At 39.5% G+C, this 18,924-nt stretch overlaps 2 protein-coding genes across 9 annotated transcripts in view; one reads left to right on the top strand and one right to left on the bottom strand.

Annotated features, from left to right (window-relative positions):
* The window catches only part of wdr25 (WD repeat domain 25), a 39,067-nt gene extending 33,194 nt beyond the window's left edge, over positions 1 to 5,873 (bottom strand). For all 8 annotated transcript variants that reach the window (XR_006025377.1, XR_006025379.1, XR_006025380.1 and 5 more), the window contains exon 1: positions 4,682 to 5,873. Coding sequence is in view for 2 of the 8 variants with exons in the window: in XM_042071963.1 (XP_041927897.1) it covers positions 4,682 to 5,338 (657 nt within the window). In the remaining 6 variants the exon portion in view is untranslated. The remainder of the gene's footprint in view (positions 1 to 4,681) is intronic.
* A 235-nt stretch (positions 5,874 to 6,108) lies between these two features.
* On the top strand, positions 6,109 to 18,389 carry LOC121692920 (tryptophan--tRNA ligase, cytoplasmic). The gene is made up of 11 exons (XM_042071966.1): positions 6,109 to 6,204; positions 6,627 to 6,758; positions 7,478 to 7,688; positions 8,251 to 8,359; positions 8,445 to 8,564; positions 9,023 to 9,205; positions 12,145 to 12,245; positions 12,472 to 12,584; positions 13,369 to 13,542; positions 16,136 to 16,276; positions 17,952 to 18,389. The coding sequence occupies exons 2-11, from the start codon at positions 6,645 to 6,647 to the stop codon at positions 18,108 to 18,110; spliced, it is 1,425 nt and encodes a 474-aa protein (XP_041927900.1). The 5' UTR covers positions 6,109 to 6,204; positions 6,627 to 6,644; the 3' UTR covers positions 18,111 to 18,389.
* The last annotated feature ends 535 nt before the right edge of the window (positions 18,390 to 18,924 follow it).

The raw sequence follows: 18,924 nt of genomic DNA, 5'->3' as shown, positions 1-18,924 counted from the left end.
TACTATCTATCTATCTATCTATTTATCTAGAGTATTATATTGTGATTCTTCAACATACCATTATGTCTATTGATTTGTTTTGACTAAGCTATAACTGAAAAAAAATCTGAAAACTTCTCAATGACATAGAATGGACTGTGAAAACTTTTTGGTATCCTAGTAACCATGCATTACAACAAATCCAAATGAAAGGTGGTGTGCAATGTGCACTGATGTAGTACTTGCCAATACATTCTGACACTGAATTACATTTAATCCTCCAGCACAAGCATCATTAATCATAGCACAACTTTACTCTTTTCATGCGTTTGTAGCATCCAAAATCAATGGCTTACGTGACGTGACATAATTGGACATTTCAACGGCGGACAAAGCACAAAGTCTATCAAGAACAAGCATGCCATGTGGGAGCATTGGCTGGCTCTATCATGTTTGGTGTTAAGGTCTTGTCCATGATGTTAAATTAGCAGATTGATTTTTCCTCGTTATTATTTTGACTAGACTAAAGGATTTGTACGTGGCCCATCATTCCAAATAGGGCCCATAATCATGGACCCAAGAACTCCATCAACAATATATTTTGGGCTTGGGAGATTTCCCTACACACATTTTAAAATCAACTTTGTAAAAATGTTTTCTATGGGCAAATGATTTCAATGGCAGAGTCTGGTATCCTAATCCAATTCACTCCTCACAGTCCTTTAGATGTCCGCTGTGTGTTAGTATATTTTGGCGGTGTAAATGAAATTCACATATCACTTCAGACGGAGCAGTGAAACAATCAACCTGTTATTTCAGAACCACAGAGGGGAAGGGTGCTACTTGATCGGCTCTTGACTGATGATTCATAACTTCCACTAGAATCATGGACTTCTCCTTTATGTCTCTGTGATAAGCAGTGGCAGATGTAGAGCTCCTTCATCCACAGGCTCATCTCCCTGATGTGCAAAACAAAGCGATCCAGGTGCTATTTTGTGCTGATAGCCATCAGGCTATACCTGAGGCCAACTGAGGCACTTTACATGTTACATTATACCATCTACATACTTTTAGACACTTAAATCAATTACTTATTAACAACAATGTATTTTGAATTGGTTACTTTTTTTTATTTATCTATACTTTCTTGATCCGTCTCTCTGCTGCTAACACTTGAATTTCCCCACCTGGGGATTAATAGTAAATATGTTAAAAGAAGGCTGTGACGTCAGTGATAAGCAGACATTTGGAGTGTTTGGTGAGCTCTTAGGTCCAGAGCAAGGACTCCAACACCTGACAGCTCCCTTTGGGCAGATCTCACCCAGTGCCACGGGTGTGGATAGATAAGGGTATGTGAGCGGGTGAATGGGGCTGAGGCCCCAGGGGTAGAGTGGCCTCTCTGGGGCATGGTCTGAATTTGAGTGGGTGGTCTGGAGGAATGGAGGGCTAGACCCTCTTGGCCCCGTCTCTCTGCCTCTCTACCCGGCTGGCCGGGACGTGGGAGTGGGGGCCTTTGAAGATCAGTGGGCCCTCTTCACCAGCCTGTGTTTCATTATTTAAGAGTGCTGAGCTGAGCATGAAACGGCATCATAGAATATGACAGATCTCTCATTCTGCCATTGGATGGAGAGGATTGACATCACTAAGTCACTAAGTCACAACAGGCAGAAAAGTTGTAAAACATAATGCAAAGAAGAAACGTAGAGAGAGAAATATCTGAAATGATGACAACAAAACCAATAATGGTAAACTGTAAGGATGACATTTTAAGAAAATAAGATAGGAAAAGCAAGAGAGAAATTTTTATTTTTTAACATTTTATGCAGTGCACAGATGAATCCCATAAACAAGGGCATCTTGCAGTAGGAGGCGTAGGAAAAGTGGTAAACTACAAAATCAATTGGTCCATAAAGAGCACTGCGAATCATTAAAATAAAAATCGGATTTTTTTTCAGCATAATTTTGATTTGTCGTGAATCAATCATATAAATTGACGTGCTAATTGGGTAACTGATTTTTCATACACTGAGTGACCTGTGAATTGTGATTGGAATCATGATCCAAACTAATGGTATCATATAGTATAGAGAACACATCACCCCTGTGTTGGCTGAACTGCACTGGCTCCCTATTTGATTTTAAGGTTATGTTAATTACTTACAAAGCTTTGAATGGCATAGCACCTTCATATATCTCTGAGCTTTTAATATATTATCAACCACAAAGGAAACTTAGATCATTCAATCTTTTAATCGTACCCAAAGCAACAAGCAAAGTGGAGAAGCTGCTTTTATCCATTATGCCCCAAAACTATGGAACACCCTGCCTCTGTACATCAAGCAGGCGAGTTCAGTAAATATTTTTAAAAAAGATCTGAAAACATACCTGTACAGGAAAGCTTTTAGTTAACTCATCTTACTTTTTCAGATTGTTTCCTTGCCACAGTTGCCATATGGCGTGCTTATGGGGGGTAAAGGGTTAAGGCTGCCAGTCTTATGACTGGTTATTTTCTATATTTTTGATATGTTGCTGAGTGGATCATAAACGGCCCCAGCAATGAAGAAAAGTGATTGATAATGACTGACTGACTATTATTGTGTTACATGCTTCAAATGTAAAGCACTTTGAGCTGCATTCCGTGTATGAAAGGTGCTATACAAATAAAGCTTATTATTATTATTATTATTATTATTATTATTATTATAGTATAAGCTCATGGTCTGGTGTGTAGAAAGAGGTACCTTCTACAGTTCTTGTATAGGCTACTTGATGGCATTTGCTTTTGTCCATATATTTCAGTTTGTTAATAAATATCATGGTACTATACAGTGTTGGGCATTTGTTAGCGCGAGTCTGAAAGGTCATGTCTAATGTTGTGTAGCCTTCACTGACGGCAACAATGAAGATATCCTCCAGGGACAATAGCTATATGCAAACATCTTTATTGGTTTTCAAGTTGAATTCTAGTGGTTATTTCTAAGACCAAATACACCAAACTCACTAGAATAATTTCACCACTAGAGCGCAATGCAAAGAGTTTGACCAATTTTGTAAAAGGATATACAGTACTTCCTGCAGTATATCCTAGCCATCATGTTAAAGATGCAAATAATAAGGCAAAGTCTCTATTGGATTACTGTGCGCAGTGAAACAGCGCCTCCAAAAGGTAATACAGCAACATTACGCAAAATCCTCCATTACCCAGTTAGCATGGCAGACATACCACTATGGAGGTGACATTTTAATGAGCCTAAAAGAAGGATCTGCAAAATTTGGCAAGACTTCCATCATGTCTAAACACAAAACGCAACTTGGCACTAAGTACTCAACACTTAGACTTTTAAATATGCTCTAAGAAGACTAGGACTTTTTTTTAAACAAATCTGTTTACCTCACATTACCAACAAACACGGTTGCTTCTATAAGCATTACTAAACTGCTACTTCTTTAACAATTGTGAACCACAAAAGGTCATGGGTTTAAACTGACCGTGACTTAGGGAACGGAATTCTGACCAAGGAAGCAACCTGAGGACCACTGTATAGAGAACCAGTGAAAGTACATTATTGAATGCATGTCAGGGACCGCCAGAAATGCCTTCATGGAACACCAGTCGGCCATGGAACACTAGAGGCAATTATAGGGATGAGAAGGGCGACTTCCAAAAAACTAATCTTACACCATCATGTGTATGTAGTCATAAACATCGTAGTTAAGGTATTGGTGTTGCTTTAGGTGTTCTGATGGTCATCATAGCGTGTTTACAAGACACATCTGACTTGATTTTGTGCATAGCCTACACTGACCAGCAACAACCCGGGGGGGATTAATTGAAATATTTCAGTATAACAAGTCAGCGACAGGCAGGCATTCAGTGCTGGGATGGCACAGAGGTAAAGTGGTAGCATCTACAGAATGAGTCTCCACCACCTGCTCTGTCGCTCATCACCAGCTGTTGGCCACAGCCTCATGCCTCTCCTTGTGCGAATCCTACGCGGAGAGAGGCAAATCCCCTCATGAATATTTAAATTGTTAATTATACCGTGCTTGTCAGGAGGCCTCCGACAGCTCGGAAACATAATATCCCCCAGAATGAGAATGTTTAGTCGCTCCACACCTGTGTCACTTAACCTTTCCGAAGGAAAGGGGTGGACTCTAATCCTCCTGGTGAGTCGAGACAGAGGTGCTGCAGCTCCACAGGAAGAAGGACCCTTGAGTCCTGAGATAGATTCTCCAAGATTCACGGCGCTGTTTTTTTTTTCTTTCTTTTTTTAAACAAAGAGGGTTTTGCATTATGCAAAATGGTTTCTTGTTATTAGGGGATCTCCCTATAGCTTCACTAGTAATGGGTTTCAGGCTCGGTTAGGGGAGTCGTGATGGCCCAAAGACATTATCACAGACTCAAAGAGCCTCGGCAAAAAGCAAGTGCCTGCTCTTGTTTATCATCCATGATCACATTCATCTTGAAATGTAGGCCCTTGGGCATGTGAAACTTTGAAGAAACACTTGCAATTCTATGCCAATGTAGATAGCTAAAATATATTAGTGGGGATTTTGTGACATAAGTTACTAGTGCTTTACTAGTAAGCAAGTACCTTTTCTGTCATTCTTACTAGTACTTTCTGAAGCTGAATGTTCATATCCTCTAACTAGCTTTCATTCCTGAGATCACACATTCAGTGCCAGCAAAAACACTTCTTACCTTGACTGTCCTGTCCATTGAAGCAGACAGGAGCAGATGGCTTGTGTGAGGCACTGGGCACCACTGCACCGTGTTGACCGGCCCCTGGTGAGCCTGGAGCTGCAAGAGGACACGTCTAGGCAGCTCCATCCTGCCCACTTTCTGTCCCAAGAAAGGACGCACTCGGTCAGACACCTCAGAGAGCATCTGGGCACAAGAGGCCTGACTGGTGGTGGTGACGGCGGCAGTGACCTCAACAGGGCCACTGCTGACACTTGGCCCTGGCATCATCACCTCGTCATCTGTTGGGGCCAGTCTCTGTCTCTTTGGCATGTAAGGTCTTACTCCCACCGGGGAAGGTGCCAGCCTCTTAACTGGATTTGGACAAGCAGAGTTCTTTGGTGAGGGATGAGGAGGTATTTGTAACGCCTTCTTGCAGCAATCCACTGAATGTGGTTGTTCCCATGGAGAAGATTTAAACTGCCAGAGGGGTCCCACGGTAGTTGTATTGGTACTTTGTCTATCCCTAGGAACCCCAGTTGCAGGGCTGCCAGGTCTTCCAAGAAATTGCTCGACTGCGCTGTCACATTTTAAAGTGGAACTGACACCCTCATTGTTTGTGGCAGATTCCTCATCTGAACCCGAGTCTTCATACGCAACTAGAGACAAAGAGGCCATGGTCTGGTTGTGTTTGTGTACTACTGTGTGAAATGTAGAGTCTATCAAAGTCTACCTCCTCAAACAATCACAACACTGCCACCTGCTGGAGAAATCACCGTCATAACAAAATGCTCCACAGCAAGTAACTAGCACTTGCTTTCTACATAATGAAATGTAAGCCTAAAACACACACATCCTGGCTGTTGTTCATGCACTGAAATTTCCTCATAGCGTATACAACCACGGCACATTATTTTTCAACAGTGGTAGAAAGACTGCAACATTTAATTGCATTAGCCAGAGCGTATTGCTAGATATCTTGGCGAAAATACAGGCCACAACGCAGACGACTGCCTTCAACCTCCGCCATGACCATCTATCGGACAGCCTACAGTAAAAGAAACCAGTAGTCTTAAGTTGAAAACTTCACTGTTTTAACCACTAACCCCAGTCTCTGAGTTCTCTGTTAAAACCATTCCACTTCCATTTGAATTCATGTGCCTGTATGTCCGGGTTTAAAATAGGCCCATTCGACTTCATGCAGCGCTGCACTGATCTGACTGAACGTGACGTGATCTGCGCAGTGCTGCACGAAGACGAATAAGCCAAATATCTATACTGTATGTCAGCATACCAGGTTTTGATAGTGGTGATGAAATAAATATTAATTCTGATATGTATTTACGTTTTACGCTTTGTTAAGAATATATGAATAAAAGCCGAAATGTTTCCGACTGAAATTGCGTAGCGGAACCAAATGACGCTGTAAGTGTTGCACTAGGGATTTTTAGATGATGTACCTACTCAACCAGCTGGTGCAACATTTTTGGCTGGTTGTTTCATGCGAGGGCTGATGCAAGTTGAAGAGAGTAAGATCACCCGAGGTATGTGATATGATTTCTTTCCTCATGTTCCCAACCGCTATCAGGGTATTTTATTCATAGATTGAACAAAATTAATTTTACAAGCCTTGAACTTTGTAAAGGTAGAAATTAGTTATAGCTTAGAAAACCACAACATATGGAATGACAGATCTACACTGCTTTCCCATCTGGTCTCAGTCATTTCTACTACTTCTGTTCTCCTCTTCAACAGAACACAATGTAGCCTATGAAGGTAGACGAAAATAATTTGGGACAAATAATCCTACCGCGTTGATAACCTGGTCTACATTTGATGGTAGCCTTAGAAACCTGTTCTTAATTGTTAAACGTGAAACTTTCGTGGGAAGATAATGCGAAGGTTCTGCATGTAACCCCAAATAAATACCGTTATCTTACTCCATTTCTGGTTTGTATTCTAATAGTTGTTTACTACGTTGAAGATGACAGACTGTGAAGGTGATGGGTCAGTAGGTTTGACCCCATTGGAACTATATGAAAAGCTGTCCGCCCATGGCGACACAATCCGAGCCCTTAAAACAGAAAAGGCTGACAAGGTGAGTGAATAAGATATTTAGAACATCAAAGCAAGGCTGTCATACAGGTACACTTTGAAGGGGACACATGTAAAATGTTATTCTACAGTAGCATCACTCACTGTTCAAACCGGAAAATTGTATGTTAAATTGTTCATTAACTGACGGATGTGAGGTGGAGGCGAAGGTGAGATAATCTGAAGAACTGATTACAGATCATTTCCGATAAAACACTACTGGAATTATGACATACAAAAAAGCAGATGTGTTGGTCATTATTTCTGATAAATTACTCATATCCTTCTTTCCCCTTAGTGTCCTGTAGTTAGTGTTAGTTTTCAAGTGTTAGTTTTCAAGTTAGTATTCAAACCAAAACAACTGCACCCTAGACTAAGCTATGGCACTTTTTAATTAGAGAAGTTAGTTTTTGCTCCTTTACTCACCCCATGCCATTATCACTGCCCAAATGGTACATCATGCCCCCCTTCCCTCATCTCCTCATCTCTCTTTAGGCTATTCTGAATGCATTAATACATGATCACATAGAATGGTAGGAACTAATTTCACCCACTATGCACTCCATGGCTACGGCCTTGCATCAAAGAATAAAATATCTGTTGTACAGATGTTGATATTAATACATTGATATTATCAGATGTTAATATTGACACAGCTGTTACTACTGAATTATTTATTCAATGCATAGAAATGGATGAATGAAAAATCTCTTGCATGTACAGGCTGATATTGAGACAGCTGTGAAGTTGCTACTGAAACTGAAAGTTGATTACAAGAAATTAACGGGTGTGGACTATAAAGCCGGTTGTCCACCTAGTGACACTACGGTTCCGTCTGATAATGGACCAGCGTCTGATGAAGGAGATGATTTGGTGAACCCTTGGTCTGTGTCCACAAGTAGTGCCAAAGGAGTGGACTATGACAAGCTCATTGGTAAGGATATTGTACCCAGAATGATTTTTCAATGAAACAGTAGACTTATGTTTTTTTTCAGTCTGTACTTCATAATTCATTTAATTTCATTTATTATATAGGAAAGGATAAAACGTAACAATGTTATTACTGTTGAAACATGCCTGACTGGTTTACAGCAGGTTCCTGTTCTGTAGCACATAAAGGACAAATGTGACATCACACTACATACGTGTCACTAATCATATCAACAAAGCAAATAGGACAAGAGACATACCGTAGTTTGAGGACGTCAAACAGGAACAAAGACAACACAATAGCTACAAACAATGACAGATCTACACTGCTTTCCCATTTTGTCTCTGTCTGTGATTGTCATTTAATTGTCTGTGATTGTCATTTAATTGATAAAATCAGTGTCTGCTTTTGATATTTATGAATATTTGAATGCTTCAGTGTCATTTTGGTGTAAATGTTCATATGAAAGCATTGCAATGTTTTGAAAACTTAATTTGAAAATTAATCTCTGTCTTTTCGCCATAGACTAAATGTTGAAGGATGTGTTTAATCATTTGTTTTTTAGTGAGATTTGGCAGCAGTAAGATTGACCAGGAGCTTGTGGACAGAATAGAGAAAGTGTCAGGACAGAGGGCACATCACTTTCTGCGCAGAGGAATCTTCTTTTCTCACAGGTTGGAGTTTGGTCACAAGCTGTTCAATTTACATACCAAGCGGGTCTGTCTCTGTCCCTTATAAGGTTGGCTGCTTCTCTTCCAGAGACATGCATCAGGTATTGGATGCATACGAGAATAAGAAGTCATTTTACCTGTACACGGGGCGTGGTCCTTCATCTGAAGCCATGCATGTCGGTCATCTAATCCCCTTCATTTTCACAAAGTAAGATCTTATTCTGTCACTACGTGGTGTTGTATTTTCTTGAGCTATATTGTCTCACCTCAACATTTGACTTGTGACTAAAAAGCATCAGAGGTCTTTAAGAGCAGCTACTCCTTCAGACTCTACTTGTTTTTGTGTTGTCAAGAAACTAAAATCCCTTTTACGAACTGTGGAAGTGTTTATTTACAGTTGGGTCCATAAGTATTTGGACATCGACACAATATTTATAGTTTTGCCTTGGTACACCACCACAATGGATCTGAAACAAAATAACCGAGGTGCTGAAAGGGTAGACTCAGCAGAAATGTAGGCAGGAAGAAAATTGCTTACAGAGGCAAAATTGTACAGAGGCAAAATTACAACAACAATGGTGTGTCTGTCCAAATACATATTGACCTAACAGTATGTGTGAGTGTTTGAATGTGATGCCATGTAATCAGTATGGGACTGTTGTACAGGTGGTTGCAGGATGTTTTTGACATCCCGCTGGTCATCCAGATGACTGATGATGAGAAGTACCTCTGGAAAGACCTGACACTTGAGGATTGCCACCACTTTGCTGTGGAGAACGCCAAAGACATCATTGCCTGTGGATTTGACGTCAATAAGACGTTCATCTTCTCTGACCTAGATTACATGGGGTAAATCTAACGACGGCATTACATTTCAGAAAGGAATGTGGAATACATTTTGTTGCTATTTAATGTTATTTAAATCAAGAGTTATGTTTGACAGGTAGCTATTTCTGAGGTATGTTTTTAAATCCACCTTTCTGATGTATGCTTTTATAGGCTAGTAATGTATAATTAGTTTTGCTATCACCTTCAAATGTATCATGATGACGGTGATGTGAAGGACATACAAACCTGCCATTCTCACTAGTTGCTCAAGCCAGTGGCTATAGAGTTTGGTGAGCTGGGATGAACCACCTACTGAAAATGTAAAAAAAAAAAAAGAGTCTTATCTCTCTAGTTCTTGACCGAAACTCTATATATACTGTATTTTCCAGACTATAAGTCGCTCCTGAGTATAAGTCGCATTAGTCAAAAAATGCATCATGAACAGGAAAAAACATATATAAGTCGCATTTATTTAGAAATGTATTTCACAAAATCCAAAACCAAAAACAGAGACTATGTAACTGGATTATTGAGGCCAAAAAGATTAATGTTAATGAAGACGAAGGAGTGAAGGCAGCCAAGAGGAGGGCAGGAAGGTAATTGCAAAGCAAAAGATTCACTGAAAGAAAATACCATGTGGTATTTGTGGATTTAATGCTTGGGAGAGAAAAATATGCGGTTTTAAAAGGACGTGCAGACCGAAGCTGCAGCAAGCAGGTGATAGCCTATTTAGAAATTTATTTCACAAAATCCAAGACTAAGAACAGACAGACTATGTAACTGGACACATTGAGGCCAAAAATATTTGGAATTCTACAGGGAATGTTGAAGACTAAGGAGTGAATAGTGACAAGTGCCCGACGCTATTGTAAAGCAATTTACAAAAGATTCACTGAACAAAAATGCTGATGTGGTACATGAAATTTTAGCTAAAAATGTGGAGAATGCAATGCAATCAAGCATTTTGGACGATATAGGCTATTGGCACAAGCTGGCAGCAGAACAAATGCTCGCCGAGAGAGCGAGAGAAAAAAGATGCGCATTTAAATCCAGGGCCTACATTCCAGCGCGGGATTGCGCATAAATTATTACTAAGTATTGAGCATACTAATAAAAGTCCCGCAACGCTAGCCATCATAATGCGAGAAATTCCCACACATTTTACAGCGCTGTCTGACATTAATCTAATAATGGAGCGGCCTGAATGCGGACCAACTCTGACTTCAATTGAACCCCATGCAGAGACACACACGCGCGCGCATGCAGGACCACTTTGTGGGTGCGGGTGCCTCTCTCTCTTTGCTCCCTCTCTCTCTCGGCAGGATTTGTCACCGCTAAAGTCAAATTATTATAGCCTATTACGTGCTTCTCCATCAACCGCTATCGACAGGAAAGGAAAACAAACGTTTAGCGATCAGGAACCGCAAACACAGAAGCATGACTGCCTATAATATAACGCGAGAGAACATGGATGTGTTCTCCATTTGAGGAATGTTATAATCGATTGCGGACGTGAACAGACAGCTACAGACACGGAGCGCATAGTAGGCCTACTTTCACTTTCTGTGCGTATTCACGTGAAAGATAATTAGTAGCAAAACAGCGATCAAATATTACATGGCAGTGAGTTTTGTTTTCAAATGTTTTCATGCATGTCTAGATAACGGGTGAGGAATGTTTAGGGGACAGACTATCGTGAATCCTGAATTTATGGCTGGGCACAGCACCTTTATTTGGATCATGGCTTGTAGCCTATTTGAGTCAGCTAGGCTTTTATTTCTTGCGTTTTACTGTGAGACATAGGCCTATACTTTTCGTTTGGAGCAGCATACCGGTAGGCTATCAATGGCAATGGTTCACTATTAAGTTTCATGTATGAAAGAGTGTTGGATGTCCATCCGCTTATTGCGAGATAAGGCATCCGCTTTCATTCATTCATTCATTCATGGAACATGTGCTGTGCTGCAAGGGAAACCTTATTCCGTATAGCCAAAGAGGTCTAAGAATTATGCATGATTTACTTTTTGATAAAATTCGTAGGCTGATGCCTGGCAGCAACAATTGTGTTTAAATGTAGGTTAACCTGGGGCTGCGTGCGACTGGTAGCTTGAGAGCAAAGTGTTGGAGACTCATGGTCTAGGATGATGACTTTGTTGGCAACAATATTAAACCAACCAACAATATAAATTATTAAGAAGAGCTCTTTTATGAGTTAAATTGAAAAAATTATACTGGCTTTTATTGGTCCAAATCTGAGGCCCAGCTAAATAGAATCCCGGCCATAATTTGAGGATTTAAGTATGCACGTGTGTTTCACGACTTGTGCATTTGAGAGCGCTCTCTCAAGGCTGTAGAGACGGTAATGTTTCATGTAGGGTTCATGTCAGTTAATATAAATTAACATTTAAAAACATGTTCAATTATATATTTTTTTTCATATATAAGTCGCACCTGACTATAAGTCGCAGGAGCAGCCAAACTATGAAAAAAAGTGCTACTTATAGTCCGGAAAATACGGTATGTGAATCTTAATACAATTCAACCCACAGGTTAGCCTGGCTAGGGTGCGTCTAGATTTCTAGGCTACCCACAGGTTATATATGTTGATTTTGTATTTAAAGGCCATGAGGCTTGAGGTTGCTTGTACATATGCAACAGCTTTGCAATGAACTGCTGTCCAGCTAAATTGAATCATTATGTAATAATAAGCATTGCCACCAAGAGGTGCTCAAACCCTCAAGACAGGATGAGTTACTCCATAGTAATGACTCGGTTATATTTCCACACATTTGTCACAGCTTCTGCTTTTGAAGCTTCAGCTGTTGAAAGCCAACCCTAATGCAAAACACAGAAACAGTAACGCCTTCCCAAAATCATTGTCATTTTACAAAAAACTGTGATGTCCTATTATTTTAGAAATTGTGTTTGACTTACATGGCAATGCTTGTGTCACTTTGCAGAAGCAGTCCGTCCTTCTACAGAAATGTGGTGAAGATCCAGAAACATGTTACCTTTAACCAAGTAAAGGGAATCTTTGGTTTCACTGACAGTGACTGCATTGGTTAGTTTATGATTCATGTATGGAATATTTTCTTATGTCATATTTTTATATGTCAAAGTTGTTCTGTAAAATATTCTTCGATGACACTAACATAGATATCACACACACACAGACAAATATAACAATGTGTAATACATTATACCATTATCTATTGTCACATCCATATTCTGTGAAATATTGAAGAGCCCACCCTTGTCTGAACTACACTTTTCCTGACATGTCCCAGGCAAGATAAGCTTCCCAGCGATTCAGGCGGCACCCTCCTTCAGCAACTCTTTCCCCCAGATCTTCAACGACAGGAAGGATGTGACATGCCTCATCCCCTGTGCCATTGATCAGGTCTGGCGTTATCACCACCCTCTCTTTCTCACCATGACACCTCCACCAGCTCAGTTTGGATTCCAGCACTCCAGTCTGACATTTGGGTTTGGCTACTCTGATTGGGTCAAGTGTGCATGCTCTTAAGACCAAACTACAACTATTTAATTATATACTATATATGCTTTACCATACTAAACATGTACGGTATATAGAATCTGTACACCTGAGTATTGATGAACCACTGACAGAGGAAAGATCCCACAATGGTTATGCACTTGCTGTGGTGTCCCAGTAACGTATCTGGTTGACAACACATTCTTTGAAAATATTGTTTTTCTCAAGGTAAATGTGTACACTAGAACACATTCAGTGTCTGACCATGTTGTACACCACACATTGTGTCAACCACATACATAGTTGACCTAGAAATAGGTTTCGGTGCAGTGTTTTTCTATTGCACAAGATAAAGGCGAAAACTACTGAGAAAGTTTCATTTTGTTTCATCTGAAAACAGTCCTTGTACTTTCACATCAACTTTCTGTAATGTACTATATTGTCTTGTGCTAGAATGTTTTGATATATTTTTTGCACTATTGTAGATAAGCAGAGCTTTTTAAATGTATTTTCTAAAAGAAAGTTCCCGTTTACTTTCAAATACAAATCTGTATACATAACTATAGATATCCATCTTAAATCAGCTTTATAACCAACTGTGCCTTTTAAATTCCTTCTTCTGTTGTGTCCTGCTTGCAGTGTGAAGCTTTGACAACCCTTAAATGGCTTTCTCCCGTTCTCTCTCCAGGATCCTTACTTCAGGATGACCAGAGACGTGGCTCCCCGTATCGGCTACCCCAAACCAGCGCTGCTCCACTCCACCTTCTTCCCTGCCCTGCAGGGAGCACAGACCAAGATGAGCGCCAGCGACGCCACCTCCTCCATCTTCCTCACAGACACCCCCAAGCAGATCAAAAACAAGGTATGGGGCTTCCAGTGTTTCCCCTACAATGTATTCAGCAGCGGCGTAGCGCCGCTCCTGGAATTCAAGCGCCACTGCAAAAAAGTTGCCTAATTGAAAAAGAAAAAAAGAAAACGAAAGTGAACTTAAGGAACAGCTGCTGTTCATTCAGGTTTGATGTCAACAAATAATAGTAGGCTAAAGTTAAAGGCGCAGTCAGGGATTCCAAAGGAGATCACGTTGTTTGTGTTTAAGTTTATTAACAGATGCAATTTTGTGCAAAACAAAACGTAGCCTACATTATGTTAACCAAGGAACCAAATTAAACACGCCAGCGAGGTAGCTCGCCCCTACCTTCAGTAGCCTATTCCCAGATAAATTCCACGCATTGTTTAGTTTTTGTTTGTTATACAGTCAATGCTTTCAAGCCCTGTGTTGCTAACATACAGTAGCTAGGCTGTGAAACTAAGGTCTAGCCTATTGGTGGGTTTACAGTTTTTTCTGAATGCGTATAGCACAATTTCTAAAACTATTAATATTTATAGCAAAACCACTCACTGAGTTCGCAAAACTAAAAGCACAAACATTGCTTTGCACTCAGTTTGCAATTTTGTAACACACACTTTGCACAACTATAGGCACAATTCACTGCACAGCACTCTTTTTGCAGAACTGTAAACACAACTCACTGCTTTACACTCAATTTCCAAATGATCAACACACTCCTGGCAAATCATACACATGTATGGCTATTATTTACACTATTTTGCCAACTCTCTGGCACACTTTCTCATGTGAAAACTGTTTTAGATAATTAGTTCACTTTGCAATCAGCCTAAATAACCCACAGGTAATGTACAATGGGTACAATGGAGGGCCAGGAAGAGTGAGAAGAGAAAGAAATAGCCCTTTTACAGACAAAAAAAAACAGTCTACATGTGGAGATATTGTCATGTCAGACCTGGATACGTCATTCCAGAATATATATTTCCCGGTGCCTTGGACTAGGACATTGCATGTGATGTAGACGGAATTTTGAAAGAGACGACCCGATGTAGACTGATTCGTTTTGTCTCAGTGAAATTGCTATTTTGTGTTTTGACTTGTGAACACACTTGTGTTTGTTTTGATGTGTGTAAATAAACACCAATACTTGAAGCTTGGATCCCTGTATGTTTACAGAACTATGACAAAAGTATGACCTCAAACTGACATTGTGCACAAGGTAGACTGAGAAAGCAAAAGCCAGATGTGTTTTTTTATTCAGACCATCAGTGTGTAGTTGCCACATTGTGTGCTTATTATTGTGATGGCTTGTTTTTACTGTTTGATACGAAAACATAATTTTTACGAAGGTGTGAAGAGTTAAGCAAGGTGTGTTAGCTTTTGCAAGAGAACTACAATGTTTTGCTGATTGGGTGAAAGGTTTTCCTATTTGTGTGTAGAGTTTTGCAAAAAAAGCCGTAGTTACAAAAAATGTGCTTAAGCAATCAGAAAAAACTGTAATTGAATTTGAGTAATAGGATACACAACCATTTACATCTGGAGATAGTTTGTAATTCCTGTAGAGCTTACAAAAATCATAGAAATGATACAAGACACTTATCGCCTATAATCCAATATAGTTTTTCTTCGAGTTGTTAGGCTTTGATCATTTATTTTACCAAATGACATGGAAAACATAATTCAATTTCATCCACACATCCTTATGCACGATGCACAACAACGCTACTACTAAGTTAGCTTAAAACCATGAGAATCAAGCAAGCCTCACGGGCCGTCACGGCACTCAATTTGACCTGCACAGCACCAATACAGTGTAATGACATGAAAGGGAAGTCTATATAGTTTATACAGTGCTGTGCAAAATTAAGACACCCATGCTAAAATTGACTAAAAGGAGGAATACAAATCGATTATTTTTGAAAGTATCATGTATGGTAAATAAATAAATGTTATTATATAAATAAATGTCTTAACTTATGCACAGCACTCTACATTCTAAATAGTAATAGTTTGTACAGTGGCCTGTGATTAAGCTTTATTTTTTGTAATTAATTGTAAATAATAATTTTCTGTTGTGTGTGTTGTGCCATTTCATTTTGTTTCATTTCAATTTCTAATAATAATGTAAGTAATAATTACTAATAATGTAAATGAAAAAGGTGAAAGAAAAACATGAATAATCCTGTTCAAGTACTAGAATAATCATGCTTTGTAAATGCTTGTGTTGATGGTTATGTCATAATTTGTAACTCAATCTGTCAATTTCTTTCGACAAAATCCACCAGAAGTCACCATTTAATGATCAACAGCACTGCTGCTGGAAAAATTTCTAGGGGAAACACTGGGCTTCCACTGCTGAGTGCAAACTGCATCTGAGATGCATCACTTGTGAACTTGACCAAGGGCTGGGTATTTATTTATACTGGGTGCACAGATATGTCAGAGGTGTTCAAACTGTACCTAAGTGTTAAGAGTGCATGGTACCCAACAAAGATGAACATGTACTTTGTTTTCACTTGAGCACTTAGTCTTGTCTGATTTGATCCTGCTTGTCCAGACATTATCTGAAAAGGTCAATGAATCCAGTAAAACACAATGTCTCTCACAGGTGAACAAGTATGCTTTCTCTGGAGGCAAGGACACCATTGAGGAGCACAGAAAGTACGGTGGCAACACTGAGGTGGACGTATCATTCATGTATCTCACATTTTTCCTGGAGGACGACAAACAGCTTGAAAAAATACGACAGGTGAGTGTCACCACACAGCTTTTTTTTTTTTTTTTTTAAACTTCCAAAATAGCAAATAGTTACTAAATACTCAATAGGTACTTCAAAATAGAACTATAGAGGGGAGGAAGTTGTGTGATTCAGCTAGTTCACATACTCTTCTAGATCTTTTCTTGGCATTCTTGGAAGCCTGATTCCTATGAGTTCCTTACTGGATCTGCGCCTTGTTATTTCAATATCATGGTCCAGCCCTACATCCCCTCGCGTTCATCACAGTCCTCTGATGAGCGTCTGCCATGTCGGCTTACACTAAGACACAGTGAAGACTCTTTTTTTTCGTTGATGGAATGATTTACCTAATGCTCTTTGTTCTAGTGATGGCTTTGGGACTTTCAAGAAATGTTTAAACACTCATCTGACACCTTGCACTTAAAGTGTAAGTTCAGTGTAAATTGACCCATAGCCCTGTTGTATAAGCTCACCACATGCTGCCCATTGGAAAAAGAATGAGACAATTTGGGACAACATAGGCCAAGTTATGGACAGGCAGCTTAAAGCAGACCCATGGGGGCATCAAAATATTGAAACTGAAAGTAACTCCCCACTGCCCCATGGGTCTGCTTTAAGCCAGTGTTTTTCAACCTTTTTTGTGCCACGGCACACTTTTGACACTTAAAATGTTCCACGGCACACTAACATCCTGTGTGAAGAAAAAATAAACATACCATAGCCTAAAATTTCAAATAATACACAGATATGGCCTTATTATGGCTTCTATGCAAGACCTACTCAATAAAACAAGCGCCCTCTGTTTCATTTGTAGGTGACTATATCTAATTTAATTGTTGTTATGAACTGGATATGTGATTCTGTGAATACTGGATATGGGGCCCCCGTTGTACAATGCCTGCATACCACAAATAGTGCAATCATACAATCAATAAGAGCATGTGGTTATAAATTCTTTGATGCAACAGTTGCTTTTCTGGACCAGTGAGTGACATTTGGGTAATTTTCTGCGGCACACCTGATGATCTCTCACGACACACTAGTGTGCCCCGGCACAGTGGTTGAAAAACACTGCTTTAAGCTGCCTGTCCATAACTTGGCCCATGGGTCTGCTTTAAGCTGCCTGTCCATAACTTGGCCTATGTTGTCCCAAACTATCTCATTCTTTTTCCTATGGGCTGCATGTGATGAGCTTGAACAACAGGGCTATGGGTGAATTTACACTGAACTTACACTTTAAATAATTTCTCTTACAGAGTTGTGGTTTATATGTTTATGTTTTTTGTTCATTTGAAAACTCGTGATTTTCATTGTTGATATTTCATATTGTTATTATTATTTTGTTCTATTATTATGCTTAATGTAGGCTTTTTGACTTTATTTAAACTATTTTTAACCAATAATGTAGTGTTTATATTCTGTTGGTCGCATTAGACAAAAGCGTCTGCCAAACACATAAACAAATGAACTCCAGCCTTATATGGAGGCTTCTCACACAATCCGTGATGGGCTTTTTTTGTTTGCTTTTGTAGCTGGCAGCAAGGTAAACAGTTACTGAATCAGTGACAGAAATGTCACTGGTTTTGTCTTGGATCAATCTCTTTTGAAAAGGACAGCCCACAATATTATTTTGGTCTCTTGGAATGTGTTGCTGACACTCTGTGATTCATTTGTTTACTTTTTCTAGGATTATTCCAGTGGTGCCTTGTTGACAGGAGAACTGAAGAAAATGCTGATTGAAACCCTCCAACCAATAATTGCAGAACATCAAGAGAAACGCAAGCAGGTCACAGAGGACATGGTCAAACAGTTCATGACGCCACGAAAGTTAGACTTCAACTACTAATATGTGTAGACAGTGACTGACTACAGAAAGAGAGGGGGAGTTAGCAGTGTCTTAATGCTGTACTTGCTTGTGGTACACGTTGTCTTCAGTTACATCACATAAAGAGCTTTTACATGTGCTTACAAAAACATAACATGACTTGAAGGCACACACACCTTAATGTTTCTTAACAGTTATCTTGTGCAGTGTATATCCAGGAATTTTAGCAAGAAATTGTCTTTGGATCAGAAGACCATTGCACATGAACATGATACATTCAATAAATATAGATCAAATGTGTCCATCCTTTAATTGAGTTATTTGACAGTTTGAAATATGTTTTAAAAATATGTAACATTAGGTTTAATTATATATTTATTTGGTAAATCCCTTTTACATACATCCTTTAAATATATCTTCACAAAAGGAAAATGACCAAAAACACAGGTGGATTGGTTGGGGAAATATGGCACCAACAGTCCAAACAAGATCACTTAAAGCTAGTTTATCCACTGGTGAAAGAAATCCCAAAGCGAAATCTGTGTAACCTAATAAAATGACAGGATTAACCATGACAGTTCAAATGGAATAAAACCAAGACCTTCCTGGAACCATATTTTGTATACATACAAGTGTTCATGAGCAGAGCACAAGAGAGAGACAGTTTACGACATTATTCAGGGTCGGGACAGATTTTATTCCATTGTTCATCAAGGGAAAGGGTGGTGCCAAAGTTGAGAGTCCTTACTCTGCTAAATCTAGCCATTGCAACATAGCTTCACATCATAAAATTAAACAGAGATCAGCTCCTGCCATTCTATTATAATTATGTACC

This window comes from Alosa sapidissima, chromosome 19 (genome assembly GCF_018492685.1).
Source record: "Alosa sapidissima isolate fAloSap1 chromosome 19, fAloSap1.pri, whole genome shotgun sequence".
Taxonomy (NCBI): domain Eukaryota; kingdom Metazoa; phylum Chordata; class Actinopteri; order Clupeiformes; family Clupeidae; genus Alosa; species Alosa sapidissima.
The sequence above is the reverse complement of the archived record's forward strand: the minus strand, read 5'-3'. Positions and strand labels throughout refer to the sequence as shown.

Bases quoted from the DNA above. Each gene is read 5' to 3' on its own strand.
- LOC121692920 (XM_042071966.1), top strand. From the start codon at position 6,645: ATGACAGACTGTGAAGGTGATGGGTCAGTAGGTTTGACCCCATTGGAA. The intron at 9,206-12,144 runs GTAAATCTAACG...GTCACTTTGCAG, and splicing joins TCTGACCTAGATTACATGGG to AAGCAGTCCGTCCTTCTACA. The intron at 13,543-16,135 runs GTATGGGGCTTC...TGTCTCTCACAG, and splicing joins CCAAGCAGATCAAAAACAAG to GTGAACAAGTATGCTTTCTC.